A 20,934-nucleotide genomic window follows, 5' to 3' on the forward strand; every position below is an offset into this window, starting at 1 on the left:
CTAAAACTCATGTTTGTATATATTATTGTAATACATTGCATAAATTTCAGCTATATTTTGAAATATTTTCTATATAGAATGATTTATTTTTGGCCTTTTAAATAGGAGCTAACAAGTCTCAAGGATGCCAAGCAGCTTTTGATTCAGCAGAAACTAGAGCTTCAAGGGAAAATAGATTCCCTGAAGGTAATCCTTGAACAGGAGAAGAGAAATCAGCAAATGCTAAAAGAGCAGGTGAAAAAGGAAGAAGATGAGTTAAAGAAGGAATTTATTGAGAAGGAAGCTAAACTGGTCAGTAAGTTAATGATGGGAAGTGTGTTTTATAATTTATAATTTTTCCTACCTAGAAGTTACAATTGTAATGGTCACCTAACATTTTAATTTTTGTTTAGGAAAAGAGATCTGATTTGTTTAAATGGCTAAAGTATGATTAGAAATATTTTGTAATTGTATTTTGGTTTATATAGGTGAAAAGCCAATAAAACATGATTAAAATCAATACACTTTTAGTGCCAAAAAAACCCTACAATAATGTAAATTGAGGTAAATGGCATGAATGCTAATCATGTTCAACTCATTTGGTCAAAGTGAATGTTGATAAAGGGGAATGTAAACTTCTGTTTAAAATGATGACCAAAGCCTACTTTTCCTTTCCTAAGTTGTGCATGCCAAATGGGAAGCATCTGGCTTTCCTTTGTTGAAGTAAGTCCAAATATCCTCAGATAACTTGACCACTGAATGTTTTAGTTGAAGAATTGCAATTTCAAATTCACAGTGAATTAAAGGGTTGGCATTGGTTCTTGGCAGATTGATAGAGGTAAAACAATTTATGTGGAATTTGATACATAATAAAACGCTAGCTTTGTTTCCAAGGCACTTTGCTGTCCCTGACTATGTGTTCTTCCCCTGCTCTAGTGGAAAAAAGGAAACTCTCAAATTGTTCTACTTTAACTTGATCTTATAAGAGGCTTGCTAACTATCATTTCAGCATTATGGCCTTTGAGCCAATTCAAAATACACAGATGTTTGTGGAATCAATTTTATTAGTGTATACTGAAATATATTCTCTCTGCTTTCCTGAAGAAGTAGTATTACTTATGTTCCCAATAACTTAAATTCAAATAACTAACTTAAATTTATTTTGCACTATTTTTATAATAGGCTTTTTTCTCATTGTTTTTCTTTTTGTCAGCATTCTGAAATAAAAGAAAAAGAAGTAGGAATGAAGAAGCATGAAGAAAATGAAGCAAAACTTACCATGCAGATTACTGCATTAAATGAAAATTTGGGCACTGTGAAGAAGGAGTGGCAGTCCAGCCAACGGAGAGTTAGTGAGCTTGAGAAGCAAACGGATGACTTACGGGGTGAAATTGCAGTATTAGAAGCAACGGTTCAGAATAATCAAGATGAAAGGAGAGCACTACTAGAAAGGTACATACTTGATGTCTAGTAAAAATTTCTTTTTAATCCTCACCCGAGGTTATGTTTTTCATTGATTTTAGAGGGAGGGAGGGGAACATCCATGTGAGAGAGAAACATCAATCGGTTGTCTCCCATATATGCCCTGACAGGGAATTGAACCTGAAACTTTTCAGTGTATGGTATGATGCTCCAACCAACTGAACCACATCAGCCAGAGTACAGTCCACATTTTTCAAAATAGAAGAAGAGTCTTGAGAAAAGTGCATAGCTTGTACAGGACTTTAAGTAGTCATTTAAAACTAATTCTTAAAACAATCAGATTGTTGAAATTAATGTATTCTATTTAAAACTACTAAAGTAATTCATTATTTGTGTTTTAATAGGGACTTTAATGACTTTTTAAAAAATTAATTACCTCTTTGCAATCTGTTCTAGATGTCTTAAAGGAGAAGGTGAAATAGAAAAGCTTCAAAACAAAGTACTAGAAGTGCAAAGAAAGCTGGATAATACAACTGCAGCAGTGCAGGAGCTGGGCAGAGAGAATCAGTCCCTTCAAGTAAGTCACATGGCAGTGGGAGGCAGTTTTTAGTCTAGCTTTTACCTCCTAGTGCAAAGCATATTTTCAACCTTTTAAAAACAATGTCATATATTTAATAAATACTTTTGAGTGGCTACTGTCTATGCAACAGTGTTAAAGAATGTGTTATGGGTAATTAAATATGAGAGAAAGAACTTGTCTGAGAGACCCCAGGGATAAAGGGCCATGTCATTCATGAATTGTCAGTAGTGGGAAAATTCAAGAGCACCAAGTAATAGATGAGTTGCTGTGCATTAAAGAAGTGACCTGAATGTGTACTCAGAATCCCAAGGAAGGATTGGTCATTAGGGTTAGAATGGATGGGAAATCAGCAAAGGATAGAGAATAAAATGTTATTTATCATCTATCTATCTATCTATCTACCTACCTACCTACCTACCTACCTACTTACCTATCTATCTATCATCTATCTTCAGACTTAAGAATGTGGCTACTATTGACAATGGAAGTTGACCAACGTATTTCTGGTTTTTAAAATTTTATCCCTTGGTTGCATATAGTCAACATTTTATAAAACTCAGGCACCAAATTAGAAAGTATTCATCATTCTTCAAGAAGTTGAATATAATAATGTATTGAAACTTTGTTTTCAATAGATCAAGCATACACAAGCATTGAATAGGAAGTGGGCTGAAGATAATGAAGTACAAAACTGTATGGCCTGTGGGAAAGGCTTTTCAGTAACAGTGAGACGGGTAAATGATTTTGTTCATATTGCTATGGTTCTGGATTTTATTCTTAACTGACAATTAATGTTGTAACCATTAAAATGAATTTTGACAGATAAAAACAAATTTCCATTTTTTGGTTAATTTTCAACTACATAGAGTAATTAAATGTCATGCAATTTAGTTTCTGGTTAGCATATGTGTTTCAGTTTTAGTTTTAAATTCAGTTGTTGCCTTCTTACTGAGTTACTCTCCTTGGAATCGTTTTCTGAATCAGTGCACCAATATTAATCTCATATGTTTTAGTCATCATTGTGTTCTTCTAAAGGAAGAGAAAGCAGAGATAAAAAAAAAATTATTCTGAATAACATCATGGGATGTTGCAAGTTTAAAGAAATACCTGAAACATTTGGCAAATACATTAGTAATAGTTTTTCACCTGTTGGAAGTGATTTATTAACACTTTGAAAGGCTTCCTGTTGCTTTTGAGAATTCCAAGATCAAGTCCATATAAAAAGTTTAGCATACTATCTGACAAATAGGAGCCATTCAATTTAACTAAGGGATTAAATTGACATATTAAAATATTATATTTTTAAATACACTACTTACTCAACAGTTAATATCTTCATAGTGCAGTTTGCAGTGTTCTTGTAGTCTCATAATGCTTATGGTGTCATTTGTATGTTTAAATTGTTTAAATTTTGTCATCTACAGCATCACTGCAGACACTGTGGAAATATCTTCTGTGCCGAGTGTTCAGCCAAAAATGCCTTAACTCCTTCTTCCAAGAAGCCTGTTCGTGTCTGTGATACATGTTTCAATGACTTGCAAGGATAATGGGTTATTGCAACTTCAGAATAATATTACGCTAACATTAGATTTTTAATAAATGTCCTTAATAGAGGTTCTGGACTACTATTTGATTTGGACAGTGGTTGCAATACTAAACCAAATTAGAATTCGTATATTTTGGAATGCTGTCAATATCAAGTAAAACTCTTCTATTTTTGTGAGACTTGGGCTCATCTTTCATTACTTTTTCCATTTAACTCCTAGAACAGCTTTCATGCCAAGTTTAGAATTAGCCAATGAAATGTAAATAAACTTTGGACCGAAAATAGCAATGTATTTTTTTAAATATAATTTCATTGTTCACAAATGACATGAATATACTTCCATAACTTCTTTTCCCAATTTGAGTGTACAGAAGTGTACATGGAAGTTATCGCATTATATATGTTGCACAATAACACATTAAATATATTAAATATATTCTTTCTAAAGTCAGGCACAGAATTATAAAACTTTATGACTGTTTCTTTTTATATATAGGTCCAAACCTTAATTACATTGTTATGTTATAAATTTATGCTCAAGAGATCAAAACACATTTTATGTTGAAATATATAGTAACCATGAATTCAAAATTGGTTTTGCTTTAACAATACTGATTATATTATCTTGGGTGGGTTTTTGGAAAACCTCTGTAAAATCAATTTGCTTACTTTCTGATTATCTTAGGGTTGTATTTTAAAGATTAGGGTTAACTTTTCTTTTTCATTCTCAAATTTAAACTCCAAATTATTCTCTGTTAAGGATCCTACAAAGTTTCCCACCCTCACCCTACGGTGGAAGATGAATAATAGAAATTGTCTAATGGTCCTATTCTCAGTTTCTTGTAAATGGGAGGTCTTCTGAGATTAGCCTTCATATTGTCCCTCATTTTGTCTCTCTAGCATCTTCAGGAATGAGTTTGCTTTTTCAGTGGATCTGCTTTTTACTTTAATTTGGTTTAACCTTCCCAAATATAGCTCAGATTCATGGTAATTGTTTTATAATTTTTGTGTCTTAAAGCCAATATCTGATGTTGCTATATTCTTATCTGTGCAAACCAAATGCAAAATGGTAAGGAGACATTAAATATTTTACTTGATACTTTATTTTTACCTAATAATAGTGAAGCATTTTAAAAGTTGTGAATTTAAATTTAAAATGGTTCCGAATTTGGGTTCCATATCAACTGGTAAATCTTTTTACTTTGCAAAAATAATGCTGTGAAATTACCCTGAAGTGATAGCTGGAGAGTAGAGTTTCACTAGAAACAAATGTATTTAAGAATCCCAAAGTTGCCATCAGAATTAAAACAGAATGGCTAATTAAGGATAATTAAAAATTAGCTTATTTGTATGCTGAACAATGTAATTGAACTTTAAATTATCATAGTCTTATTAATTTGAAAAATTGGAAAACATCTGAAGAGGGAAGTCAGTAATAATGGTTTATTACTCTTTCAAGAGAAGAAATGTAAAATTATACATTTTTTCAGTGCAATTATTTGGTAGTAATAGGAAAGATGAGAGTTAATATTTTATTGACAATAAGTAGTTTATAATATATACTTGCTTTCAAATATCAGACTGAAATGAAATGAACTTATGTTTATGCTATACCAACAATATATATAAACTAAAAGAGGTTGCCACATATTCAATCATTAAAAAAACCCATTTAAGTAAGCCCTGTTGTAAGTAGCTATTAAAGATCCTGATTGAAGCTCTGAACTTGGATAAACATATAACCTTTAGCATATATAATGAAGAAATATGATGGCTCATTATTAAAAATAATACTTGGATAATATAAATTGAGCTAAAATTACTTATGTATTTTCACATACTTATAAATCCTTTCAAATAGTATTAATTCTATACTTTTACATATAAGGGACTTAATAAATGTGTTGGAAAAAATAGATGTTCACAGCACCACTGTTTATTTTTTTAAGATAATAAAACTTCATGAGAATTCTTCTGGATTAGAATATTTGTTCACTTCATCTCCTAATTAGGTGCATTGAAGACCTTTTCCCTTATTGTCCTACCCACATATTCACACAAAAATAAATAAAAAAAGTTGTGGGGGCAACAAATAAAATTGTATGTGTTTGAATGATTTTCTAGTTTTCATCTAGCTAATCTCATTTCATAGTTCCTGAATAATTTACCATTGATTATTGTACTAATAATACTAGAAGTGAAACTTAATATTTTTATTGTTAACTGTCATCAATTTAAGATGTTTGAAAACAAAAATTAAAGGATTTTCTTTTTCTTTTAATTAAAAAAGTCATCTAAGTCCTTATTGGCTCTACATTTTTTATGTCTGCTGGTACTATTCATCAGTGAGTTAGAGTGTGTGTGGAGGCCCAGCTCTCAGCTCTAATGCAAAGCATATTAGCATCATGTGTTAGTAAATTTCAAACCGCAGCACAGAAAACTGAGCTAAAATCAAGTCTTGCTGGGCTAGTGGATAGTAAACTATACCTATGGATTTTTTTTTTTTAATAGAAAGAAGACAAAGCTGCTCATATGGGATTTGTTCATTTTGAGAAAATAAAGAGGGAAACAAACACAAAAACCTCAAAGCAGTGTACAAATAACATTTTGTTCAACTACCTCTTAATGTGGAATTAGCTAGTTTAATAGTTTCCTCACAGTAATGTTAAATAGTAACTGCCAAATTTGTTTCCCATCTCTTTTTAAAAGGCTTTATGGTTATTTTATAGTTTTGAAAACTTTAAGTTCACTTTTTTTAAACCTTTATTTGCATAAAAATGTTTAGCTTTTAAGTGGAGAGCAAATTATGATCATATATTTTGATATTCATGATCTATTGACTATAGAAGTTTTTTTAAATGCACTTTGGCTATAAAACCATGGATGACTTGTTCTATAAGATTTAAATGTGCTGTCAATTTAGTATTCCTAGACATGAGCGTGATGAATGGTATTCTGTAATTATAATATGCCACACATTAGCGTGTCTTAATTTCCCTTTGCCTGAGTTTTAACAATCAATTTGTTATTTTTGCAGATGTGAATATTGTGCATAAACTTACTAAATTTATGTAAAATTGTGTAAAATAGAATTGGAAATAGTGAAGTTCTTCCAGTGTAGGAGTAATGAATTATTGTAACATGATACAGTTATGTATATGACATTCTGTACTTCTTTGAACTGGATCATATATTCATATCCTCTGTAGATACTTTTGCATGAGCATTTTCTTGTTAAGTTTTTGGATTCATTATTTGTATTGTGTTTACTACTTGTGATCATGTTGGTGTGCCTTATTTGTGAGAGAGTTTAGCTAAAAAATACTGTAATTTCTAAACTCAGTGATTGAAGGTTATTGATTATAAATGTAACTGATAAATTACATGACAGCATTTAAATCTGTATAAAGATCAATGGAAGGATCCTTATTGAATTGTTGCTTTTGTTTTTTTAATATGTTAAAGATGATATTAAAAACATTTCTTTCTAGTAGATGTATTCTGTGGCTACAAATTATTTGTCAATTTTAAAAAAAGAACAAGATATTAACCATTTGCATTTATTTACAGAATGTTAGAACTTTGCACTTGGATATAGACAGTGAGTATGCTTTAATGTTCAACTTAAAATAATAATTAAGTTTATAATTTCAAGAAAAATTACTGATGTCATTTTGCTTGAGACATTACCTTTTCATTCCATTCATCATTGTGAAATTTAGCAAGACTAAAAAAATACTAAAGAATATTAAATTAATTTTTCTTTTGTTGTATATCTAATTTAATACCCAGGTGACCTTTTAAAGACACTCTTGTGAAGGCTCAAAATAGCATTGTTTTTTACTGCCCCCCCTCCCCTGGAACCAAAGTTCCAGAAATATTTTTTCCATTTTATTCTAATATGCTTCCTTCTGAAGAGTACACTGTGTATACCCTCAAACACTTAATATATTACATATTAGACATGTTCTTTTGTGTTCTCCAGTTTACATATATAGCATTTTCTTTTTTTTAAATTTTAACATGAGATCTACTCTTATGACCTCTTTTTAAGTGTACAGTAGATCTCTAGAGCTTACTCATCTTGCTTAACTGAAACTTTAAGCCCATTTATTAGTAACTGCCCATTTCCTTCTCTATTTCACTGGCAACCACTATTTCATGCTTTGATTATAGGAAGTTGACTATTATTAGATACCTCATACAAGTAGAATCATACAGTATTTGTCTTTCTGTGACTGGCTTATTTCACTTAGCATGATGTCTTCAAGATTCATCCATGTTGTTGCATTTTTCAGAATATCCTTTTTGAAAGCTGAATAGTATTCCATTCTATACATATATACCACATTTTCTTTATCCATTCATCTGTCAGTGGACATTAAAGTTTTTTCCACATATTGGCTATTGTATATAGCATATTCTTAAGCTATTTTACATTCTTGATAAGTTAATCAGTCTCCTTTAATGATATTTTAGGAAGAAACTAGTCCTTTATACATATAAATACATGGTTACTGGAATCATGGGACTAAAGGAATCTTGAGAGATTGCCTAGTTCTAGTCCATTTTCCTCCAAAGTCAGCTTATATCTAAAAATCTCTGTAAGATGATTGTTAATTCCTTTTTCTAATATATATATTTTTTCCTAAGTCTTTTCTTGCATAACTCAGTATTGTCTTGACCTGAATGTAAATTGCTTTCAATGTCATGTAGGTCCCATCTCTAGAATTCACTTGAAGTCAATGTCATGTAGGTCCCATCTCTAGAATTCACTTGAAGTCTATTCTCCCTCTCATTTATTTTTAGCCTTTAACAGTAGTTATTGCTTTCCAGATTTTCCTTTTATTTTCACTTACTCCTCCAAATTTCTGACTTTATTACACAAAGATGATGACCCTCCATTGCAATATGCTTGGTCTGTGCACAAGAGCCTTTGTACTACACTTGTTTATACAAACAGGCAGCTGTTTGGTGAAATTTGCCTTTTCTTCAAAGCATTAACTGTACACAGGACTTCCCTAAGCATCATCCTCTTTGTCCCATTCTCCAACTTGAAGAGTTCAGTTAAGGTATTGTGTCTTGAATCCCAGGCTGATAAATTTACTACTTCCGTTTTGGAAATTGCACAAGACACCATGGTTGAAATTGAAATTTGTGGATTTCCATTTGATATAATCTAACCATATGATAATAAAATGATTCAAGATGCCTTTTTAAATAAAAATTTAATGAAATTTCAAGTCCTGCTAAGTAAAATTATGTGGCTGTACTATGGTAAAACACACAACCACATCCTCCTCAAAACCAGAAAATAATTTTATGACAAACCATTCTTTAAAATATGAGGTTTAGAGAAAGATATTTTTACTATTCCTAAGAAAATTTTCCATGTAAAAGTGTTCACATGTAAAACTGGAACAGATATTTTATTTTTTAATAATGGAGTTTAGTCTTTGGGATTTTCTAATTCCAAGTTAGTGTATTATGAAATATACCTGAGATAAGTGAACTGTTGGAGAATTGGAATTTAAAAACTGCTATTAAAATGAGGACCTTATTTATCACTTAATATATTAAAAGAGCAATCAAACTTTGTGTCAAAAGAATGATCTGTGTGTGAGGCAGTACTATAAAGCTGTAAGTGATTTACAAGCCATGTAGGGAGGTTGGTTTCATTATAGATATATACAAAGTAAGATGCTAGAATTCATATTGGACACAAACATTTTCCTCCTGCCACTCCGTTCATCTGATCACTCACCCTTTACAAATTATAACAGCATCACACTTCACTCACACCTCTTATAAGTTCGACTGAAGCATTTTAAGGTAGTCTGGATATCAGTATATACTTGACAAGAAATTCCCCAGAATTCAAATTTGTTGCAGTCATCATTCCTTTGTACTGAGGATTTTCTTCACTCAAATCCTGGAACTCCTTTAAAAGACACGTTTTCTTCTAGCTCATCACTAAGTGTTACAAAAGTTTGAAAGAATACCTTTATCTCTCATTTCTAAAAAATTAGTTTTAGGTCCCTAAATTTCAGAGGATTCTGTGGATGACGTGAAGAAAGATATTTTCTTCATTTCCTGACTCTTGGTGAAGCAAGAGATTGCTGCTGTTATTTGTGCCATCCATGTTTTCTGTAAAACAAAAACAACACACACACACACACACACACACACACACACACACACGGGATGCCGGGGTGAAGGGAGAAAAGGGGGAGAGAGAAGAATATTAACCTGACAATTTTTTCACACTTTAGATTAATCTTTTCCTTTGTATTTATTGACTTGCTCTTTAAAACTGAGGACCAATGAAACACTTGCATGTTTCCCATTTTCTTTCTTACATCTAATATATCAATATCTCTAATTATGTATGAAAATGCAAATGGATTAAATGAGTATGTTATGCAAGTGGGATAACTAGTCATGAGTAATCAAAGAACCATAGTAATCAATTATGACTAATTAGAATATAAATAGTTTGAACAATAAATTTCTGTTTTGTCTGGAAATAGAAGTTCTTTAATGATATAATTTGAAAAACAGATTGAGGGAGATGACTCAGGAAACTGAGTCCTTAAGGAGAATGCAATATTGCATTCATTGTCTGGCCACCCTTTTACTGTGATGAAAGCCTACCAGAAGAAAGATGAAAAATGGAAACTTCTAAGATAGAGGAACCATAGTCAGGCAGCCTATCTTCAACTGCATTGCTGTAAAAACAGTGGCATTATTTTCAAAGGTCAAAGAGTAGACTTCTTGTCATGGTTCATTGCTGCAGCAGCCCCTCACTTAAGTTGACATCACATTATTTGTGGGACTTCGGAAACTGATTAAAGCATCTTAAAAGCCAATCATACAATCCAAAGCAGCCCTCCCCCATTTCATATGGAAACTGTAGAATCAGAAGTCATTCTGGAGCTTTTTGCTGCAGGAGAAATGAGAGGGGCTGTGTCAACTCTGTGAGTGGGTGGGGATTGTCACCTGAGATTTCTGAACATGATGTGGACTAGATGTCCCTATTCCTCCCCACCTCCCAACGTCCGTCCTTTCCAAAGCAGGTGAGGGAAATACACAGAACTGTCCATTCACCTTTACTTAGACTTGGGGTGAGATTTTTCCTTCCATTAAGTTTAAAGAATCAAAGCCTACAAAATTAAAATACATACTTTGATGTTCTCTGTTTGGGCTTGTAATAAGAATGCTGCTATACACTGTCGATATCGGCTTTCATGTTGAATAAGGAAGGCATTTCTCAGTCCAAAGACTAGAAAAAGATCCAAAGACAAAAAGCCAAATCATTTAATGTAAAATCCAGTGTCTTAGTTCTCCAAGAACTTAGAGGTTTTTTTCTTTTTTTGTTTGTTTGTTTTTAATGAAGGTGGGAGATATTTGTAAGTTACCAAAAGAAGTCTGATTTCAAAACCAAGATTTCACTACTATGTCCAAATGGAGCCCACTTAAATAAGGAAACCCTTTCTTCCTTAACTAACAACTTCCAGGGCTTGATGAAATGCAATTACGGCGTGTGATGGAAAGTGGGCTCCTACTCAAGGAAGAAGCTTAGCATGTTAGGTGGATTTTGTGTGTGTAAAATATAGATAATAAAAATATGGAAAACAATGGTGGTGTTTCTTTTTAGACCCCTTACTAAAATGTTTTATTTGTTTTTTAATTTTTTAAAAATATATTTTATTAATTTTTTACAGAGAGGAAGAGAGAGGAGAGGGATAGAGAGCTAGAAACATCGATGAGAGAGAAACATCGATCAGCTGCCTCCTGCACACCTCCTACTGGGGATGTGCCCGCAACCAAGGTACGTGCCCTTGACCAGAATTGAACCTGGGACCTTTCAGTCCACAGGCCGACGCTCTATCCACTGAGCCAAACTGGTTTCAGCTGTTTTATTTATTTTTGTATTTAAAAGGAAGCCACATCAAAACAAGTGTTATAAACAAATTGAGAAGTAGCAGAAATATAAAACCACCTAAATGCTTCACAACAGGGTAAGAAAAGACAAAAGTAAAAAAAGACTCAAAATCCAACATCCACCAAAGTATGTGAAATGTAAAACAAAACAAAAAGAAACACACATTGCCATGGTTTCTGTGTTTGCAAAAGAAGTCTTGCCCTTACCGGTTTGGCTCAGTGGATAGAGCGTCGGCCTGCGGACTGAAGGGTCCCAGGTTCGATTCTGGTCAAGGGCATGTACCTTGGTTGTGTTTTACTCCCTCATAAATTCCCTGTAGCAAGTGAGGCTTTAAAGAGCAGGTGGCTTTTCTTAGCTAGCTCCTGGAATCTGTTTTCCTCAAAACTTGTAACATAGTCAAAACTTCCTTCACTATGTAATGTTGCTAGGTATGTATAGGTCCTCCTATGCTCATCATCTCAGTTACTGAAGGGGTCCCTCATTTATTTGGTTTGCAACCTGGGTACAAGGGACTTTAGAAACAAAAGGACCTGGTGTGGGTGGTCTTGTAAAAGAAAATGAGCAGATAGTATGTGGTCACGAGTAACTCTCTTTTCCCCTAACATGCTAATATAATCCTATATAATAAAAGGCTAATATGCAAATAGACTGAACAGCAGAACAACCGGAACAACTGAACAACTGGACAACCGGTCGCTATGATGTGCGCTGACTACCAGGGGGTGTGTGCAGAACATGGCAGGCACTGGCTGGGCTGAGATGGTGGAGCAGGTGAGTGGAGGTGCCAGTCTAAGGCAGGGCAATGGTTGCTATCATTGGGGTGAGCCTCTGGTGCTTACTGAAAATTCTTTGCTCCTGCGCACTGCGGTCCTGCCTGGTGTTCACACCCACTGCCAGCGCCAGCCCCACTCGCATCCACAGCCAGCGCCAGAGCCATTGCTTGCACCCAGCAGACAGGGGACCAGGTGCCGTGGTGGGAGAGGCCAGGCAGGGGTGTGGAGGATGGACTGAAATCCACCCCTGTGCCCATTGCAGCCTTGCGGCCCACAGTTCCTTTCAAGGTGCATGAATTTGTGCACTGGGCCCCTAGTAATACATATTGAATATAATAATTGATACCATTTATAAGCACTTACTTTGCACTGGGCACTGTGCTGTTCTCTCTCTCTCTCTCTCAGTACTGTTTTATCTATTTTTCCCTTTTTTTGTGTCATTTAAACCACACAGCAACAGTGTAATATAGGTCAGCTAATTCCCACTTACAAATGAGAAAAGAGACTTAGATTAATTCTTCCAAGCTCATACAGTACATGGCATAGCCAGAGTTTGAAACCAGATCTCTGTCAACTCCAAAGCTCAATCTCTTCTCTTTTCACCCCTTTTCTCAGTCGGCAGCTATTCTGCCTCATGTACTGGATCTGAACAGTGAAAACAACAGACCAGAGGAATGAGGAAAAAAAAAAAAAGAGAAATAAGAGATGGTAGTGACAAATCAGAAAGTAACAAAAAATGCTGGATGTAGTTTTTAAAAGGTATTGTTCTTATTTAAAAAAAATAAAAGAATAAGAAAAAGGAATAGAGCAGAAGAAACACACCTCCCAACGTAATCCAGTGACATCAGATTTCCCATAAAGCCCAGTTCTTAAAGCCGGCAGGGCTGTGGCTAAACCGAGCCCCAGCTGCTTCCACTCATCCACGTGGGGCTCTGACAGCTTCCTCCCCTCAAGCTATTTATCATGTTACAGGGAGGGAATACATTCAAGGCCTAGGATGCCCACTGACATGACATTTTTCCCCATGAAAAAGTTACTAAACAAATAGAAGGAAGTGATTTCTGGGCCTCACATACTGAATCTCTGCCATCTACACTGCTCTGAGCAGGGAGGAGGCTCATATTGGGTGGGAGCTGGGGATGCACTCATGGGCAAAGGTTTTGCTCCTCTGAGATGCCCCTTTTTAGGCGTGCTTTCTGGTTTATGCAGACTTTGGCTTATACACACACACACACACACACACACACACACACACACACCCTCTGTGATTGGTCCCAGGGGAATCAGATATAAGAGGCCTTAGGGCCTGCGGGTCACAGTTAGCAAATCTTAGGGGAAAGAAGAATAGACAAAGGAGATAGAGGTTCTGGCCTAGATGCAGGAGTCCCCTTAGGGGGGAAAGAGTTTGCTCCATTCACACATTAACACATGCAAAACATTTATATACATAACTTAGTCATATACCATAACGATGCCCATGTTTGCTGTTATTATTACCAGTTTGTGTGTTCAGTCATTCCTTCACTATGTAATGTTGCTAGGTATGTATAGGTCCTCCTATGCTCGTCATTGATGCTTTGGGCTTGGCTGCTGGGGTGGGAATTGAGGGGAATGGGTAGTGCTCCCTCTTTTCCTGCTCTTCCCTTGGGACAGAAAGGCAGTCCCCTCCTGCCTGGCTTCGCTGGTCTCCTGGGAGCCTATACCCAAGGCAGAATGACCCCCTGTGTCCTCCTGAACACCCAGCACTGAAGAGACTGAAATGTCCTGTGAGTCCCTTGAGCATCAGGGCCTTCCTGATGGGGTTTACTGATCTCTCATTGTTCTGAGAGCTGCCCCAAGAACGGGCTGTTTATAACTCTAGGGCATTCATACAGTGCCTGGTCTCAGTAGACACTCAGAAAATGCTTGAAGAATGAAAATTATATACCTATACACTTGACATGTATGTATGTATGTGTACCTGCATATGTATACATATTTCTTTCTATATAGTTATTGTAGTAGAATATCTTAGGCTTGCATAGTGTGTTGTGGTATGCCAGTGAATACTAATAATGATAATATAACAAAACTAAAAGTAGCCATCATTCATTGAGTGCTTTATATGCATTATTTCATGAAATTCTCATGACAGCCCACTGACGTAGATATTATTAGCCCTGTTTTACCAAGATGAATCTGTGGCATAGAAAATTTAAGTTCCTTGCCTACAATCACGTAGCTAGCAGTGGCAGAGCTGGGACATGCAAGCATTGGAGACCAAGTCCAACTCTTTCCATAACTAATTTGTAGAGTGAGTGATACATAGCCACTTAGGAAGTCAGTATTTTCTTTTATGAAGACAAATTGGATTTATGTGCTGTTACCAATAAAGGGCAATATAAAACTCTGGGATGGCAAGCAGATTAACGATGAAAATTGACACATACCTGACACGTGGAGTGGATCAATACTTTTGACTACCAATCTATCGAGTGGAATGGGCTGATCGAGTACCTTACACGAACCACCCTCTTTTATTACTGTTTGTAGCTCAGGAGTAAGTGAAGGACACATTACACCTGTGTCCAAGCCTCCAACTTTCTGAAATTAAACGGGAAAATAATGCAGTAAAGAGGAAATGAGTATTGGTACACATCCCTAAACTGATTTTAAGAAACAACTGCTTGAAATCCAGCTTACTACTCTTTTTGGATCTTGAAAAACATTTCCCCAAAGTACATAGTGATTTACAGCATAGTGTTTCTGATACCCAAATTTAACTTCCTGAGTAGATTATGTGTGACTTCTACAATTGGGAAACATTTTCATCACCATCACATCAATGAGAAAGCGCTTCATTTCCAGTGTGTCTCTCTCTAGTATTGAGTGACGTGGATGAGAAAGGGGAGCCTCATTTTTGCCAACTCTGTCCATGGGATCTAATACTAACTCTAAATAGAGTCCACGTTCTATAATTTGTAAATAATTGGAATTGTTTTGAATATATAAGGTGTTGAATTTTTTTAAAGGGTGTCAAAGATTGTGATTTGCATGACATATATTGTTCATTTAATTGCAAAGAGGAATTTAAAACACAACATTTCTTTTTTTTTTTTAAGTGAAACCCAGTGTCTTCTCTGGGTGATTATCTTTGCACCTATGAAGTCAATAAAACTCTCCAGATTTATTAAACAGAGGAATTTAAAGCACACAACATTCCTTATTTGGGGATCAAGTTATGAAGCATGAAACCAGAATATTACCTTATAGTAAATCAATATAGGCTGCCATGAGCTCATGTACTCAGAGTTGAGTCATTATTTGATATGAAGGTAGGCTGTGCTTAGCGTTGAGGTTTTTGAAGGCCATAGAGATTTTTCAGAGCTTGACTTGTTCAGACATGGCCATCTGGGAAGCTTACAAGAGAAGGCCACCTAAGTTTCAAAACTGTGATTCTTAATATTCTCAAATATCCATTCCATCCTCAATGACCATTCACCTATTTATAGATTGATCAATGGGTGTCTATTTTAGTGCTTAAAGATCCTTAAATTATTGAGCTGAACTAACCAACATATCATCTAGAAGCTTAGGTTCTTAAAAGATTTGAGATATCTAGTCTCATGATCTTATATGTGTATAAGGCTAGTCCTCTGGTAAAGAAGTGGGTGAGCCCAGCCAGTGTGGCTCAGTGGTTGAGTGTAGACCCATGAACCAGGAGTTTATGGTTCGATTCCTGGTCAGGGCACATGCCTGGGTTATGGGTTCAATCCCCAGTGTGAGGTGTGCAGGAGGTAGTCCATCAGTGATCCTCTCTCATCATTGATGTTTCTATCTCTCTCTCCCTCTCCCTTCCTTTCTGAAATCAATATATACACTGAGTGGCCAGATTATTATCATCTCTGAATGCATAATAATCTAGCCACTCTCTCTCTCTCTCTCTATATATATATATATACACACACACACACACACACACACACACACACACATTAGAGGCCCGGTGCATGAATTCATGCATGGGTGGGGTCCGGCCAGCCTGGCCAGGGGGAGGGGACATGGGCGGTTGGCCAGCCTGCCTGCTGGTCGAACTCCTGGTCAAGGGGACAATTTGCATATTAGCCTTTTATTATATAGGATATACACTGAGTGGCCAGATTATTATGCATTCAAAGATCATAAAAATCTGGCCACTCAGTGTGGTGTGTGTGTGTGTGTGTGTGTGTGTGTGTGTGTGTGTATGTATGTGTATATATATATATATATATATATATATATATATATATATATATATGAAGTGGGTGAATTAAATATCTCTGATGGCTTACAACTAAGGGCAGGTGTCTGAGTGCCTCAGAGGAAGTCCCCTTCATAATATCACTCATGCCACTGAGGGGACAGACTGGGAAATGGGAGATTAGATAGAAAGCCTTTAGTAGACCATGATACTCATGGCTTAATTAGTAACAACAATAATAGGGGCCATAATACTTAAGTAATGGGGAAAAATCCCTGTTCTCAAAAGAGATTTAATGGCTTTAACCCCGAGTTGGCTCATTTTGTCTGTGATGCCAACTATACATTTGTCTGGCTTCTGCAAGTGTCAATTTTATATACAGGTAGCTACTGAGAGAGCAGGACTCCCTCCCACTCGCAGCCCCCAAATCACTATTTTCCAGGAAGGATTTGAGCTTTCGAATCAGAAGGAGTGATGGATACCACCTCAGCACATGGCAGCAGACAGTTTAGAGAGCACCCTCCTCCCTGCCTCCCCCCAGCCCCCGCAGCGTTCACTGGGGACAATTTGGGTGAGGGGAAGGGCCAATATGGACAAAAGCATTGGGTTGAATTTGATCAGGCAGGCCAGGAATAGTCCTGTGGCCTCTGGGACTTACCCTAAAAGAATATAGACTAAGTTATGCTAAAAATGTACACATCCTTTGACATCCTTAAGAAATGTAACTTGCTTTTGTTATTGATAAAACGCCAATATTTTGTAATGTTTCCATTTTTAGAGGGTGAATCCCAACTTGATGTATGAAAATATTTTGTATTTTTAACACAACTTATTTGAAAATATTTCTGAACATATTTAGCAGACTTTTTAAGAAATAGAAGAATTTACCTTTTTGTTGCGCTTAGTTTTCGTAACTAAGAGGAAATCATCAAAGAGAAACAGATAAACATCTAGGAATCTGGTACTTTCTGGGGAGAGAAAGAAAGTGAAACTGGGGTTGGAAATTGTAAGTAGAAGGATTTCTGTTATTTAAACCAAAGAATTCCTTAGGAAACAAATCGAGCAGGGCTTCCTGGCACACCAGGCCAGCAGATTATGTGTGACATCAGATCACGTGGGTCAGAAACCTGCAAGGTTTTCAATTTCTTCCTTAAAGCAGAGACGTGGTGTGAGCTCAAGCTCACAGCTCTAAAGACATTGTATTTGCGATGTGTTTCACGTGGATTCTGAGATAACTTGGATGATTATTGTAATGGTTTCAACGAAGCCTAAAACACATCTATCAGTTCATTAAACTTACAGCATTTTTGCCTCTTGACTCATCTGGGTGGTCATTGGCAAAGGTAAGCATTACCCCCAAAAAGGGCATTTTGTCATTGCTGTGGACTAAATTGTGCCCCCTCCCCCAATTCACGTGATGAAGTCCTAACTTCCCAGTGTGGCTGTTTGGGGAATAAGGAAGTAAGAATAAATGAGGGCTTGAGGTGGAGCCTAATCCAGGTGGATCAGTGTCATAGAGGAGAGACTAGAGAGAGCCATGTGTGGACCCTGAGCAGGAGGGGTCCTGGCAGAGCCTCACCAGAAAGCGAATGAGGCAGGCAACTTGCTCTTGGACTTTCAGCCTCTAGAACTGTGAGCAATAAATTTCTGTTGCTTAAACCCCCAGGGTATGGTATTTTGTTATGGTGGCCAAAGCTGACTAAGGCAATCATTACAACTACTTTTTTGCAAAATTTACAGGTTCAAATATTCTTCACATAGCTTTATATTTACAAACGTTTTTGATATAACTTTTGATAGTAACTTAAGGCAATTAAGCTTTTCTACTTTTCTCTAGGCAGGGGCCAGTGGTAGAAGAGAAATCAATATTAGAATAGGGTATCCCTTTCTCTAACTTTATCACATAGAAGTTAGCAGAAGAAATAGTTAAATTTAAGTGATTGTAGAGGAAAAGACAGTCTGTCCAGAGGTGAATGTGACAGATACGTAAAGTAAATATTTTTTAAACCAGTAAATATTTTTCATTGTTCTATTTATTTTGTTCATTTACATTATTTTAGAAGTTCTTTTTCATATAGTTTTATCCCTGAAAACTAGGGGACTAAGATTAAATTAGTAGATAAAATACTTAGGTTTCATTTCTATTTCCTCCACTTCTTTAAGTTTGAACTAAAGAAAGATTCTTTCCATATTTGCATAGAAAAGAAATTAGACCTTTTATTCAACCTTGAATTGGTCTTTAAATATTTTAAAAACATTGTATTCCATCACTACTAGAGTCTTTTTTTTTCAAATCAGTCTATCACAAAAACTGCTGATTGTCCCTCAAAAAAACATTTCCCTTCTTTTGTAGTAATGAAATTTCTGAGTTTTAGTGGGTACATATTCCCTGCAAATAAATACTACATCTCCCAGCTTCCCTTGAAGCTAAATATGACCAACTGACTAAATTCTGCCGACCAATGAAATATGAGCAAAAGTGTGCAACTTGCGAGTCATTCCCTTAAACAGCGGGGCTTTGCTCTCCTGCCCTTTTCCCCTTCCCACCAGCTAGGCACCGGCTAGACACCCTACGACTCCTCTGGGACCACACAGAAGAAAGCAGTACCCCGGGATGGCAGAGCAAAAAGGCAGAAGAAACCTGGGTCCCTAATCTCACCGTGGAGGAGAGCTGTCACACAGCTTCGAGTTTTACATGCCAGAGAAGTAAACTTGTCCTTTGAAGTGATTGTTCTCTCTCTCTGTCTCCAATGGCTGAACCAACATCTTAATTAATACAGACATGGCACTAGGAATGAGGCATTGGACAACACTAGACCTTTGGAAGTGTTAAATGCCCTTTTCCCCATTCTGTGCCATTCATATACAGATTAGGTTGATGATTATTGTCAAAATGAAATAGTTTTATTTTCTTGCTAATTTTAAGTATTTTATTTTAACAAACAAGCTGCGAGCATCTGCTGTGTCCTACAATATATTCTAGGAACTGATGATTATTTTAGCTATTTATTGAATCCCTCGTGTCCCACCAAGTAAACTGATGCTGACTCCCTACCCTGTGTCAATGATTAAGAAGACTCTGCCTCCAAGGAGCTTTAATTCTACGGAAAGCAGACACATAACAAATATGGAAACAAGATTTAAGATAAATTCAGAAATGGGTAGTGCTAACAAGTAGACTTGGTCAGGCAGAAGGGGATGGTTCAGGAGGAAGATTGTAAGCATAAAGCCGGGCCGCTCACATTTATCACCAGGCAGTTTGAAGCGACTGCAGCCAGTGGAAGACCTTGACCAAGAGATCTCATGAGATGGAACTAATGAGCACGGCGGGTCTGAAAGTCTGTTTCGCTAAGCGCTGCACAACCAGATCGGAAACGTCTTTATTTTTCCTCGTCGAGTCTGGGCGGGGGTTTTCATCGCACTGTTCCGGAATGGAGCTGTGTTACTGCCTTATTCCGAGCTGCAGCAGCTTGGACAGCATGTGTTCTTTGAGTGTCACAGCTGTCAGACCAGCCTATCTGTCTGCACCTTACTCACTTTTCTATTTAGAAATGCCAATCTGTGTGGAGCAACACATTTGCCAAGGGTATTCTGGCATGACTTCCAATGGGAAGTTGGTTATGCTTTAAGTTAAAAACTTGTACTTTCTGGGAATGAGAAAATACACTTATTTGGTTAGACTAGTACAGTTATTAAAGCTGAAATAAATTTGGAAAGAAAATTTATGTGTTAGGTATCATCATTCTTGGTCTAATGATTTATCCATTCAAAACGATGTCCCATTTTTTCAAACATTAGCACCCCCACCCCCACCACATCTCCATGCCAACTCTGGGTCCAAGTTCCCGTGACTTTAAACTTGATGCTGCCTCTTCTCTGATGCCATCTGAGCCACACAGCATATGGCATTGAGCAAGTGTCTGGAGTTAGTGATGTTGATGAGGTTCATATTCATTTACCACATTTGACTCTACAAGAAACTTTTTCTGAAAAGTTGGCTCTTTTTGGAAAGACTCCTTCTTAGGTCAGTCTCCCACCCACACTTCCTTGACAAGCACCCCAAAGCCATGTGACTTGTGGATGTGCATCTAACATAGCTTTTCACCAGAGTTGGTCATTGTCATGTTCACCCAACTTCTGTGTGGCTTCTCATCCTGCCCACACCTGAACCCTAAGACTGCCTCGCTGACACACTGCCTCTGCCTTCCTCAGAGTGGTCAACCTAACTTTCAGGTACAACACTGGAAAGCATTGACTCATTTCCTCTTCAGCCATTTTGCCAGTCATAAAGTCCTCCTATTTTTGCCTTTGAAATATCTCTCACATTTATCCTTTTCTATCCAGGCCCATTTCTAACATTTTAGGATGTTCCAGGACATCTCACAGTGTTGGGAAGTTGGTAGATAGAGGGAATTAAAACTTCTGATAATTCCAGGTGGAGACCAATTTTGGAGGGAGAGGCATACATTT

General features: G+C 36.4%; 2 protein-coding genes across 5 annotated transcripts in view; one reads left to right on the top strand and one right to left on the bottom strand.

The window, feature by feature from the left end:
• Window positions 1-7,019, top strand: part of EEA1 (early endosome antigen 1) — a 164,759-nt gene extending 157,740 nt beyond the window's left edge. For all 4 annotated transcript variants that reach the window (XM_080659758.1, XM_080659757.1, XM_080659759.1 and 1 more), the window contains 5 exons: window positions 106-291; window positions 1,193-1,431; window positions 1,858-1,978; window positions 2,617-2,715; window positions 3,406-7,019. In XM_080659758.1, the coding sequence (XP_080515884.1) occupies window positions 106-291; window positions 1,193-1,431; window positions 1,858-1,978; window positions 2,617-2,715; window positions 3,406-3,528 (768 nt within the window). In that variant the 3' untranslated portion in view covers window positions 3,529-7,019. The remainder of the gene's footprint in view (window positions 1-105; window positions 292-1,192; window positions 1,432-1,857; window positions 1,979-2,616; window positions 2,716-3,405) is intronic.
• A 2,547-nt stretch (window positions 7,020-9,566) lies between these two features.
• PLEKHG7 (pleckstrin homology and RhoGEF domain containing G7) overlaps window positions 9,567-20,934 on the bottom strand; it is a gene marked incomplete at both ends in the record, with an annotated part of 80,127 nt that continues 68,759 nt past the window's right edge. The window contains 4 exons of the mRNA XM_080660163.1: window positions 9,567-9,674; window positions 10,712-10,809; window positions 14,675-14,828; window positions 17,353-17,432. Of these exons, the coding sequence (XP_080516289.1) occupies window positions 9,567-9,674; window positions 10,712-10,809; window positions 14,675-14,828; window positions 17,353-17,432 (440 nt within the window). The remainder of the gene's footprint in view (window positions 9,675-10,711; window positions 10,810-14,674; window positions 14,829-17,352; window positions 17,433-20,934) is intronic.

This window comes from Plecotus auritus (assembly GCF_963455305.1).
Source record: "Plecotus auritus genome assembly, chromosome: 3".
In the NCBI taxonomy this organism is placed as follows: domain Eukaryota; kingdom Metazoa; phylum Chordata; class Mammalia; order Chiroptera; family Vespertilionidae; genus Plecotus; species Plecotus auritus.